We start from the raw sequence: 12,203 nt of genomic DNA on the forward strand, positions 1-12,203 counted from the left end.
TGACCACTAGCTCCTCTGCTTGGCAGGGGCAGACATTGGCACTCTGCACCTTGCCGATGTAGTCAGCCCAGTCACATGACTGCAGAAGAGCCTCCTCATTCAATCTTATTCAATCTGACTTTGAGTCACAGCTGCTGGCGTTTTAGACCAAGGCAAATAAATAAGTCTTGAACTCTGCAGTAGCCCACAGCAGGACAGGCCCGCTGGATCTGCAGGGCAAGTTAGAGGGTTGACAAGCAGGGTTTCGGCTTTGAACCGCAGTGAGCAGGGAAGTTAAGGGCAATGGAAGGGCTTTATTCCTCCTTAGGGTGGAGGACACCCTTTCTTTCCCCCGTAACTGGCTGGGAAGCCTGAACCAGGCATGCCTGGCCTTAGGAAGGTTCCTTGGGGACCGGCCACCTCGGAGTGGCAAGCTGTCTGACACGCGCATAAAGACACCTAAGCAGCCATGTAATCGGCCGGACAGGCCCCTTTCAGCACGGCTCTCGGAAAGGCTCGACACCACGTGGCCCTCAACCCATCCCCGCTGCGGCGTCCACGCGAAGCCCGAGCTGGTCGTTTCCCGCGCCTCGGTAGGCCGCGCGCAGAATCAAACGCCGCGCGGGCACGCACCGGGCCGGGCTGCGCGCGCTCCCGCGCCGCGGACGGTTTAGAGCTCCGCCGCCACCCCCGGGCCGCAGAGGAGCTGGGCGGGGCCGCCTGCAGCCGGAGCGCGCGGGCGCCGGGCAGAAAGACGCGGGCGGGCGGGTGTGCGCAGGCGCACGGCGCCCCGCCTCCCCACCGTCGGTCCGGGCGGGCGGCGCGAGCCCTCCTACTCTTTCCCCCCACCCCCGCGTCGCCTCACGGCTGCGGCCCTCGCTTCACCCCGACGCCCGGCGTGCGCGCCCGTCCGTCCGTCTGTCCGCCCGCCCTTCCCTCCCGCAAGGCCCGGGGAGGAGTCTCTGCTCGTTCGTCCGCTCGCCGCTCGCACGCGGCCCCAGCTCGCGTCCACGCTGCCTCCCGGGCCGGCGCGGCCGCGGGCCACCGCTGCCCCTCCCGCCACCACCCCGCCCCCTCCCCGGCTGTTCCGTCCGCTTGCCGCCGCCGCCGCCGCTCCGGATGAGGTGATGGCAGCGGCCAACTTCGGCAAGATCCAGATCGGGATTTACGTGGAAATCAAGCGCAGTGATGGTGAGCCACGCCGGGCCGGCCTCCCCTTTGATTGCTCCGGCGGGCTGTGGGGGCGGAAGGCGGCGGCCCGGCGCTTTTGTGTGCGGCGTTGTGTGCGGGTGAGGCGGGCGTGGGGTCCGCCCGGGCGACGCTGCAGTGCGGGGCCCCGGCCGCAGGGCGGGGACCGCTCCCCGATCCTACCCCGGGGGAGGGGGACTCCGTTAGGGATGACCGAGCCTCGCGCTCCCCCTCCCCAGCTCTTGTTGCCTTTTACCAGTCTCCCGCATCTGTGGCGTGGCGAGGGTGGGAGCGGGAAGATCGGGGGTTTCGGTACCGAGAGAGCCGACTGCCGGCCAGAGGCCGATGGGGAGCCATCCGGTTGTTTTTATTTATTTATTTATTTTAAACTGCCATCCGGTTGCCAGGCCTCTTTGCCTGTCCTCCCCAAAGCATGCTGCTTTGCTTTTGCTCGTCCCTTCCCTGGGTGGGAGAAAGGTTCAGAGAACGCTGCACTCGGCCGTGAAAAGGGGGTGGGGGAGCGCCGGGAAAGAAACACCGGATTTGCTTCTCCAAGGTGATGGTGGTACTCAAAGGGAGGGAGAGGATGGAGAACAGTCCACGCGAGACACTACTGAGAGGCTGGGGGTGGGCGACCGGATGTTGATATTTTCACACCCTCGGGAGGTAACTGAGAAAAGTGTAAGGCGAGGAGAAGACACATGTTTAATTCCAAAAAAAAAAATTTTTTTTAAAGACCCGTAGGCTTAGGAATGTTTCTGTGTGGTTCTCTGGGGGGGAGAAATGTTTTATGTCACTAGCCTTTAAGTGTAAAGCGGAAATCATTTATATTGTAATGAATATAAAGGGGTGGATGAAAATTACAGATGCCGCTGTTACAAGTTGATTCTTGGTTGCATCTCTCCTGTACCCAATTCCTTTTACTTATTTTGGCCTGTTCACCATCCTTTACTCTAATTAGTAAGGGCATGGCTATGACACCCACTTCTTGGTTTCTGCTAATTTAACCAACTTAACTCAATAGATGTGATGGGGCAGGGGTTGGTCTTTCTTTTATTTATGGTGTACTGGACGACCGTATATGGTTAATGATTTTACCCCCTCTGTCTTTGCACCTGAGGTAATTTGGGAACTAGAAGCATTATTTTGTGTATGAGAAAATGAATTATAACTTGTAGAGCTTTAGAAGTTGCCAAATGGGAAAGGGCTGCTTTCTTTAGATGGATAGGTGTTTGCACATACTTTTCTTGTAATCATTATTCTGTTTAACACTTTTTTTTTTTTTTGGTGCATGTGGGTTGGCTGTATATCAACAAATGTTGTATTAACGCGTTAGTTTAAAACCTGAAGTATAAAATGTAAGTTCTTCATAGACTTACAAGTCTTAAGTATGACCATTAAATGACATGGTTACAAAAATAACGAGGCAGGCAAGAGGTTTCTGTTACAATTTTTCTGAGATGCCTTTTTAAAGATTATTATTTAAATGTATTGGACTTGAAGTAATTTTGGTTCCTGGGTGATTCTAGGACATAGTCTTACACTGTTCTTTCAGCCTTTCGCTGCAGCCCATAGCAGTAACCTAGATAACGTTTTTCAGAAGTATTTCCTTGCTACGACGTAGTGGAAGTCAGTACAGTGTATATTGTCCTAACCGGAAGCTGTAAATACTTAAGTGCCTTGGATGTAAGAGAGCCTAAGTAGGTAGCTTTTTAAAAACATTTATAATCTCTTATTTTTTGGAGCCCTTACAATCTCAGGTTGGCCTTGAACTTGCTTTATAGCTGAGGACCTTGAACAACTCCTGCCTCCACCTTCTGAGTGCCAGTGTATGGGGTTCCCGGGATCCAGCACTCAACAGTGGAGCTTCATCCTCAACCCTGAAGAGTGGGTAACTTGACGGAAGTAGTTGGAATTGAAAGTGTTTGACAGTGGAATTCATGTCTAGGAGGTTTCCCCAGGCATTCCCTCTTTTCACTTTAAAGAGGTAGTCTTTGCTTCTTTCCTTCCATAGCAGATCTGTGACTGGAGAAAACACGAGTGGTTATTGTAAAAAACAAAATTAAGTGAATAAAACTTGTGGTCGCATAAACACTGATATCCCGAGACCTAAAATCACAGGAATAAATAAAGACAGGCCACTTCAGCCTGCTCCTAACCAGGCAGTAGATACTGCAATGCTTGTGTGATATTTGTCCCTGGCCAGCTTTTCCTATCAGTCATAGTCATATATTAAAAGATTCCAAAGTCCAGTCATAACCTAGAAGATCCTGCAAAAATGCTCATCCTCTAAGTCCTCATCGATGATTAAAAGTAGATTACCAGTGGGCTACTGAATTCCTCAACCATCCTCTCACATTCATGAGACAGCACATTTCCTTAAGCATTGATGCTCAGAACCATACTGCTTAATATGTTTTCAAACTGTGTGGCTAAAGTAATTACTGGATTTAGAGCGGTGGTTCTCAACCTGTGTGGGTTACATATCAGATAACCTGCATGTCAGATACTTACATTACAATTCATAACAGCAGAATTACAGTTAGGACGCAGCAAAGGAATACTTTTCTGTATTGAAAGCTTGAGAACCACTGGTCTAGAGAAAGCAGTGGAGTCACGTGAAGATACCCACACATACCACATGAGAGCCAGGATGTTACAGGATTCAAGTATTTAATGGCCTTAGGAATTGCTTGAATACACCTGTATATCACCCTACACACACACACACACACACACACACACACACACACACACACACACTCACACTCTCTCTCTCTCTCTCGGGTAACAATTGAGTGCATTGCTCATTATTGCATTTTGTTTCCAAACATTGTTTTCAGGCTGATAAAAAGGTTCAGCCTGGTGACCTGAGTTCAGTCTCTAGGACATTCATGATGGAATGAGAGAACCAACCCAACCCCTGCAAGTTCTTTGACCTCTATATAACACACACACACACACACCTGAATAAATGTAATTAAAATTTTTTAAAGCATCCCTTTAGCCAACCCAACTCGAATTTTATCATGAAGCAAAACCCCATCAGTCTGTCTTCATTTTGTACCACCTTCCTGTTGGCTCTGTGGATCCACTTCCCCATGGGCCTCTTAGTTCAGGGTTCTTAGAGATAATTGAAATGGAGTGATGTAAGGTTAGGCTGTTTTCTTTTTGTTTTGTGTATCTCTCTCCTATCCTCCCCCCTCCCCCGCCCCCAGTAGTCTAAGGTCAGATATTGCAGGAATTTGGCTTGGGCTCTAGAGATTGCTGTCAGTCACAGGTAAACTGGTATGAAATTGGAATGGTTTCTTAAAATAGACACTTACATTTTTACGCATATGTCTTACTATTACTTACTTGATTCAGCTTCATTTTAGAGTCCAGTGACTCTAAACATTACAGTTACACAGATGCGTAGCTAGATAGATAACTTTCAGTATTTTTAAAGCTGCATTATTAAAACAAAAGTTGTGCGGTATCAGTGATTCCTTCCTCTTTAGGGGCCAGGGACATAGGTAAGAAATAGTAATTCTTGAAAAGTCCAGCTGAGGTGCACTGGCCTTTCTTTGGAAGTCTCTTAGTTGATGTGTTATCTGGTGGGAAGTTTAAACTTTTCATCTCAGAAACTCTTGGAAGATTATGTGATTCTCGTTTTGTACAAATGGAACCTAAGTCATAGGTCGGCATGAGTAACTAACCTGTCTAGATCCCACAGCTTGTCAGTCAATGGCAGTTAACCTGCTTTGCAGCACATAGAAGCCGGACTGCCAAGATGACAGTGCAAAGGGGGGAAGTCTCTGTTCCCTCAGACGGATATATACAGCTTCCTGCAGCCTGGTCAGAGCAGAAGATTGTGTCTCACTCATGGAAACAGCATTAAAGAGCATTGCGTTGAGCCACTGTGTGATAAATAATAGCTATTAGAGGGTCACAAGACTCAGTGCTGGGGGAGAAAAAGATTCCTGTTTCTTAGTTAAACACTGAGAAAACTGTCTTCATTAAAGCATCCGAAAAGCAAAGGAGATAGGGATTCAAGGGCCGTTGGGAATGTGGGAACTTGGGGCAGACAAGTGACCCAGTTCACTTTGCCATTTATTATTCTACTAGTTCATCCTTACATGTTCTTTATAGGCTTCTAATGAATAGAATTAACAGTTTAGACAATAAAAATGGACAATATAAGAGTACAATTGTAATTATGTGACTGTTGTGGGAGTAGGATAGAATGGGTGCTTCTGTAGATTGCTGATTTCCTTTTGCAGGTGACTAAGATGGTAGTGCTTTGGTGTTGTGTTTATTGGGCATGGTTTTCCATGAGCATCTAAACATACTACCTAGTTGAACTCTCATAGGGGCCATATGAAGTAATAAGCAGGGCAGGAAGACAACAGATGCGACATTTTGCCAAGCTCACATGGTTCAAAAAGGACACAGCTGGGTCAAATGCTAATTAGTCACTACTGCATGCTAGCAAGTGTTGTTGATGACAGGAAGTTTTATACCTTATGAATATTAATTTTGTTTTTCAGACACGCAAGACCCTGTAATAGAATTCCTCCACTACCACCAAAGAAACTTAGACAGCTATCAGTTTATAATATAGTTTAAATTTGTCAAATTGATGAAATCAAATTCTAACATTTTGTCATTTATAAAGGGAAAGAGTTAACAACCGAAGGATTTTAAAAATCACCTTTGCTTCCACTAATATCACAAAAGGTGTCTGTCTGTCTCAGCTGTCTATCTCATCTACCTACCTATTCACTGTCTAACCACTCCTTTCCAAAACAGATTTGTAGGTGAAATTGTATATTTCATTGTCAAGTGTGTCTTACTTTTCATTTTTGGAGGAAGCAGGAAAGGGCCAGTTAAAACTTGTTTTTGCTGAAACACAGAAAAACAAACTAGTGTAGAAACCCAGAATAGCACAAAGCCCTCAGGACGCATTCTCTCTAGTCACAAGCATGCTTGCCATTTGTATTAAATTGACCATCTTTGTGGTGGTGTTGCTTATAATCTCTAGCATACAGCACTCCAGAGGGAAGCTGAGGCAAGAGGATCCGTGCAAGTATGAGGCGAGCCTTGCTGTGTGGAAAGGCCCTGCCTCAAAACACAAGCCGCAGCGACAAAATCACGTTAACATTTGCAAACCTCAATTTTTAAAAAAATTTTATTATGTAGTGTTCTGCCTGTATGTTTGCTACAGGCCAGAAGAGGGCACCAGATCTCATTACAGATGGTTGTGAGCCACCGTGTGGTTGCTGGGAATAGAACTCAGGACCTTCAGAAGAGCAGCCACTGTTCTTAACTTCTGAGCCATCTCTCCAGCCCGCAAAGCTAAATTCTTAAAATCATTTTCTGATTTCATGTCTTCTACTTTGTAACCTAAAGTAATTGCTTAAGATACTTGCTTGTTTTGAGGTCAAAGCAAATTCTTAGTTTAAAGAATAGGCATACACTTTAAACTCTGGATGAAAGTAAGTTTTAATTTTCTGGTCGACTTGTGGAAAAAATGGGGTTTTCTGTCACACATCAGCTTTTAAAAGTCTCAGCTAAAATAGCGTGACAGGCGGAGCAGCTCTAATATAAGAGTCTGCAGTCTGAAACTGGAAAACCTGGAGCTTTGACTCCTTGATGTGATGTCACAAGCTTAAAATTGATGCCTGGGCTCATATGAAGAGTTGTGGTCAAAACACAGGCACATTAAAAATAACTTCACTTTATATGCATAAGGTGTGTGTGTTTGTGTGTGTGTGTGTGTTTCAAATGAATATAAGATAGGGTCTTACCTTCAGTATATCTCATTTTGTGTGTACAAATGAGCATTTCCAGTGAGACACACTAAACCTGTTTGGTGCAAAACTGAAGGAGACCTAAGAGAGAGAGAACAGCCAGTGCTCTTGGGTTCAACTCATAGCACCCACATGGCAGCTCATAACTGGCCTCCATAGGCACCAGGAATGCTTGGGGTACATGGACATACATGCAGGCAAAACACCCTTACAAATACCATATACACAAAGGTAAATTTTTGGTTTTGTTTTCGAGACAGGGTTTTTCTGTGTAGCCTTGGCTGTCCTGGACTACGCTGTAGACCAGGCTGGCCTCGAATTCACAGAGATCCACCTGCCTCAGCCTCTGCCTCCCGAGTGCTGGGATTAAAGGCATGTGCTACCACCATCTAGCATACAAAGGTAAATTTTTAAAAAATTAAATAAAAATCTTTAAAAAAAATAGACATTTGTGTTTTCTCATGCTGAATATCTAAGTGCTTAGGAATGCATAGCGGCTCTGAATGCTGTGCCACAGAGATAATATATAGAGCAAAATAGATTGACGTGCATGGGCACTGAGACGTGGTCTAATGAAAACAGAATGAAAGGCTGCGTCAGCTTCCTGTTGGTTCATTGTTTTGTTTTGTTTTTTGAGACAGGGTTTCTCTGTGTAGCCTTGGCTGTCCTGGACTCATTTTGTAGACCAGGCTGGCCTCGAACTCACAGGGATCCACCTGCCTTTGCCTCCCGAGTGCTGGGATTAAAGGCGTGCGCCACCATGCCCAGTCTCTGTTGGTTCATTGTATTAGCATTTTGTTGTATTCAAAAAGTAAAATGGGGAACAGATGTCTCTCTTAAAAGTTATACTTCATCTGGGAATCTAGCTTAGTGGTAGAGTAAGTGCAAGTCCCGGGGTTCAGTCATAAGCACTGATCTGTTTAAAATAAAAGTCACATTTCCAGGACTGTGAGTAAAGCTCACTGGTAGAGCTTTGCAGGGACATGGGTCCAGTTTCCCAACAGTTGAATATAGACCTTAAATGATTATGGCATATCAAAATAATGAAATATTCTATTTCTGTTTGCTGTGACATTACATTAAATTATTATATACCATACACTCAGAGATATGTAGAAACTCTATGAATAAAATTCTAACAAAGAACTAAATCATTTTATTGTATGACTAGTCCTCATAGAGGTGCTGTTTTAGAGTTGGGCTCTGAGGTAACACTTCTTGTGTCCCTCACCTGTGCTTTCCTCAAGGACAACTTAATACAGCACTGTCATTCTTGATAACTCATGCCAGTTAGGTGCGTTGGCATTGCTTGCCTCTAGCGATCTACTATTCTTTATTTTCTAAGTTTTAACCTTTGTTCTGATTTCAAAAGGTGTATAAACTGTACTCCAGTTTTAGGCTCTGGCAGACCATCATCAGCTCCTGACAGCTAGTTTTTCTTTAGCAAACCTGGGTTGGAGTCCTCAGGGACACAGACGGAGGATGTAGGACGTGGGAACTGGTAGAGTGCCCTGTCAGCTGTCTGCACTTCAGTGTGATGTGAGAGGAGGCCCCTTCACAGTGCAGCCAAGTACTCACTCCCCTTTTATATTTCATTTACTTTAAAAGATGCCCCCTCTTTATTTAGGTTTTGACATTAGTTATTTTTAGCATGCCATCTCTGTAAAATTATTTTTTAAGATAGGATCAAGAAGGATATATGCGTATGGGTACATCTGTTAAGTGTGTTAAGAATAACCTTTTAGAACTGAGTGTGGTGGCCCACGCCTTTAATCCCAGCATCAGGAGGCAGAAGCTGGCGAATCTCTGAGTTCAAGGCCAGCCTGGTCTACAAAGTGAGTCTGGGAGAGCCAGGGCTACGTAGAGAAACCCTGTCTCAAAAAACAAAACAACAGCAACATCCAAAACAAAATAAGCCATTGTGACTGTAACTTCTGGTGAACTGTCTACCTAGTGGCTTGTGTTTCCACACGTGCCGTTTGACTTCAGTCTCTTTCTTACAAAGTTAATCCAGGCGGAGGACCGCTGCACCGTGAAGAACAGCCAGGCGATAAAAGGAGACCCTGTGCCAAAGAGTTTTAAAAAGTCACCTGTTACTTTGATATCTGAAGACATTTAGCATCCATGCTCTTTGCTAAATATGTAACATACATTATTTGATTTTCACAACTACCTGTATGGTAGACAGTAGGAGCTAGCCTCACATAGAGTCCAGTGTGGGCCTGGATTGTGACCCATTATTTTCAAAACAGTTGGATGTGCTAATGAAAGAGGCCTGGCTAGACTTCCTGGAGAGGGACCTGTAAATGGTGGAGGATGGCTGCCTTGAGTGTTGGAGGAGGCACAGCGTGGGAGACGCTCCTGAGCTGGGAACACAGGGCTGTTGGTGAAGGGAATGTAAAACAGGGTGGAAGGGTGAGAGAGGAAGGTGACAGGAAGAGGGAGGGTAGAACCTAGAGCCCCTTCCGTTGCTAACAAACACGTTGACTTGGAAACAAAGGTAAGGTAAGGATCTTGGAATTCTTTTCTAGGACGCTTGGAAAGTACAGTAGGACTTAATCTCCTGAAATCAGTAATAGGAGTTAGCCAGTGATTAGTGAGGGATTAGAGACAGAGCGACAGAAAAGAGTTAGCTTGGATAAGAGTGCCGCAGTCTAGGAGGGTGAACAGCTACTCAGAAGCAGATGAGATGAAAACATGGCAAAAAGAGCCTTTGTTAATGTGGTGGTATCACTTGTGCTAATGAGTTGGGAAGGAACTTTGCATTTGAAGTCTTGAGTGTAGCTTATAAAACTCTCCTTAATTCTGTTTAATCAAGCTAATCCTCTTCATGAATACAATATAGCGTATTATAAAACTTGGGTATGTTGTAACATCAGAGACCAACTCTGGCTGCTTTTTTTTTTTTTTTTTTACCATTGATAACTTAGAAGTAACTGAATTTCAGATGTGGAACACGTCCAATAAATGTCTAAAGGTGGCTTTGTCTTAAGACGGGGCCAAAACTCAATTCATGGAATGGAAAGGAGGAATTATAGCAAAGAACTTGATTTTATTTATTTAAAAAGAGAAACTGTTGTTTAATTACTTTATTTTATGTCTATGGATGTTTTGTCTGCCTGTATGTCTGGATACCAGAAGAGGGCATAGGAGCCCATGGAACTACAGTTAGAGATTGTTGGGAGCTGTTAGGTGCGGAATTCAACCCAGGACTGTTAGGGGATGGTCTGATGTATTTAGTGTTTTTAACTGTTGAGCCATCTTTTCAGCCACTAAAAGATAAAATATTTTGATTATTGAAATGGAACTGGGGTGCAGCTCAGTTTCAGAGTTTGTCCTCGGCGCCCGTGGATTCTATGACTGAAGTCCCCCTCCTACTGTCATGCGTTCCCTGGCTGCTTTCCTTTACCTTTGTTCTTATTTTTGGCCTGTATTTTTCTGTGCTGGCATTTACAAGATTCTGAATACCTGTTCAGTGTTTAGAATGTATTAATTGCTATTTGGAACGACTTTCAAAGGGGTAGATGGGTAGGCAGAGCACAGAGCATTTGGGGGTAATAAAAATGTTTTGGATAATAGAAATTTTCTAAAATCTATAGAAGTTGTATCACTAGGAATAAATCCTACTATAAGCTAGATAATGCTGTGTGATTGTAGATTAACAAATGTGTCTCATGCAGGATATTGATAGTGGAGGGTGTATGGGAAAGGGGGGCTTATGGGAAATCTTTGTGAACTTAGAAAAGGGAAAGGGATGGGAAAACTTTGTCTAGGCCTCTTGAAATAATGGACCAATTAATGGTAATCTTTAATACTTTTAAGAATGAAGATGAATTAAACCATAGAATTCATGGTTGTTGTTGATGTTGTTTTAGATGAATCTCATGTATGCTAGGCTGTCTTTGCCTGAACTCACTATGTAATGGGGGATGACCTTGATTTTAAAATCCTTTTGCCTCCCCCTCCCAGTGGGGTTATAGATATGTGCTAACACACCCTGTTTATTCAAACTGGGGATTGAACCCAAGGCTTTGTGTTTGCTAGGCCATTGCTTTGCTGAATTTTATACATGCTATGCAGTTACTCTATTAACTGAGCACCAGTTGTTTTTTTTTTTTTTGTTGTTGTTGTTGTTGTTGTTTGTTTTTGGTTTTGTTTTTTAAATCACACTTAGTCTTTTGGCTAATATAAGAGAGTTGAGTTTGCTAACAAAGATAATACTAAATGAACTATGTAGTGCAGTGGGAAATACTCAGATAATGTTTGACAACTGGAATAAGTAAATTTTTGATTTCAGCCGGTGGACATAGTGGGTTTATATTATAGTTCAGATACTATGCTGAATGCCCAAGCTTTGTGTCTTGAAGCTTTGTCTTTGACGGCCAATATTGACTATAAAATGGCTGAACAATAGCTGATCTTACCGCAGATTTCTACAGTAAGGTATAAGCACATAAAATCTGTTTTCTGTTTAAGTTTGGAGTGCAAACAGCTTTAAAGCTGTTTTGGTTTTGGGGTTAATAATTTTACAGTAAAAAGCCTATAATTTATTGTTGGGCACTAAAGAGAAGTGCCTATAAGGATTACCTATATTATGTTTAGGAAATGAGAAAAATTAGAGGCTCTATTAGTGAGATAAATCTCACAAACAGCTCTTAGAAATACTGTTTTTAGGCCAGGCATGGTGCCCACGCCCTTAATCCCAGCACTCAGGAGGTAGAGGCGGGTGGATCCCTGTGAGTTCCAGGTCAGCCTGCTCTACAAAGGGAGTCCAGGACAGCCAAGGCTACACAGAGAGACCCTGTCTTAAAAAACAAAACAAAACAGTTTTTGATTGTCTTAGTTAGGGTTTTATTGCTGAGAAGAGACACCATGACCAAGGCAACTCTTACAAAGAACAACACTTAGTTGGGGCTGCTTACAGTTTCAGAGGTCTAGTCCATTATCATCATGGCGGGAAGCATGGCAGTGTGCAGGCAGACATGCTGCTGGAGGAGCTGAGAGTCCTACATCTTATCTGCAAGCAACCAAAGAGCGCCATGTTGGGCATGGCTTGCACTTCTCAGACTTCAAAGCCCACCCCCTAGTGACACACCTTTTCCAACAAAGTCACATCTACTTCAACACCTCTTAGTAGTGCCACTCCCTGTGACCAAGCATTCAAACACGAGTCGTATGGGGACCATCACATTGGTCAGAACTTGTTTGTACTGTTTCAATAAAAACATTGTCTTGTCCAAGGTC

General features: G+C 44.3%; 1 protein-coding gene across 4 annotated transcripts in view; it reads left to right on the plus strand.

Moving 5' to 3' along the window:
- The first annotated feature begins 1,042 nt into the window (after positions 1-1,042).
- Positions 1,043-12,203, plus strand: part of Kif2a (kinesin family member 2A) — a 59,409-nt gene continuing 48,248 nt past the window's right edge. For all 4 annotated transcript variants that reach the window (XM_051172623.1, XM_051172625.1, XM_051172624.1 and 1 more), the window contains exon 1: positions 1,043-1,170. In XM_051172623.1, coding sequence (XP_051028580.1) covers positions 1,107-1,170 — 64 coding nt within the window. In that variant the 5' untranslated portion in view covers positions 1,043-1,106. The remainder of the gene's footprint in view (positions 1,171-12,203) is intronic.

This window comes from Acomys russatus, chromosome 30, assembly GCF_903995435.1.
Source record: "Acomys russatus chromosome 30, mAcoRus1.1, whole genome shotgun sequence".
NCBI lineage: Eukaryota > Metazoa > Chordata > Mammalia > Rodentia > Muridae > Acomys > Acomys russatus.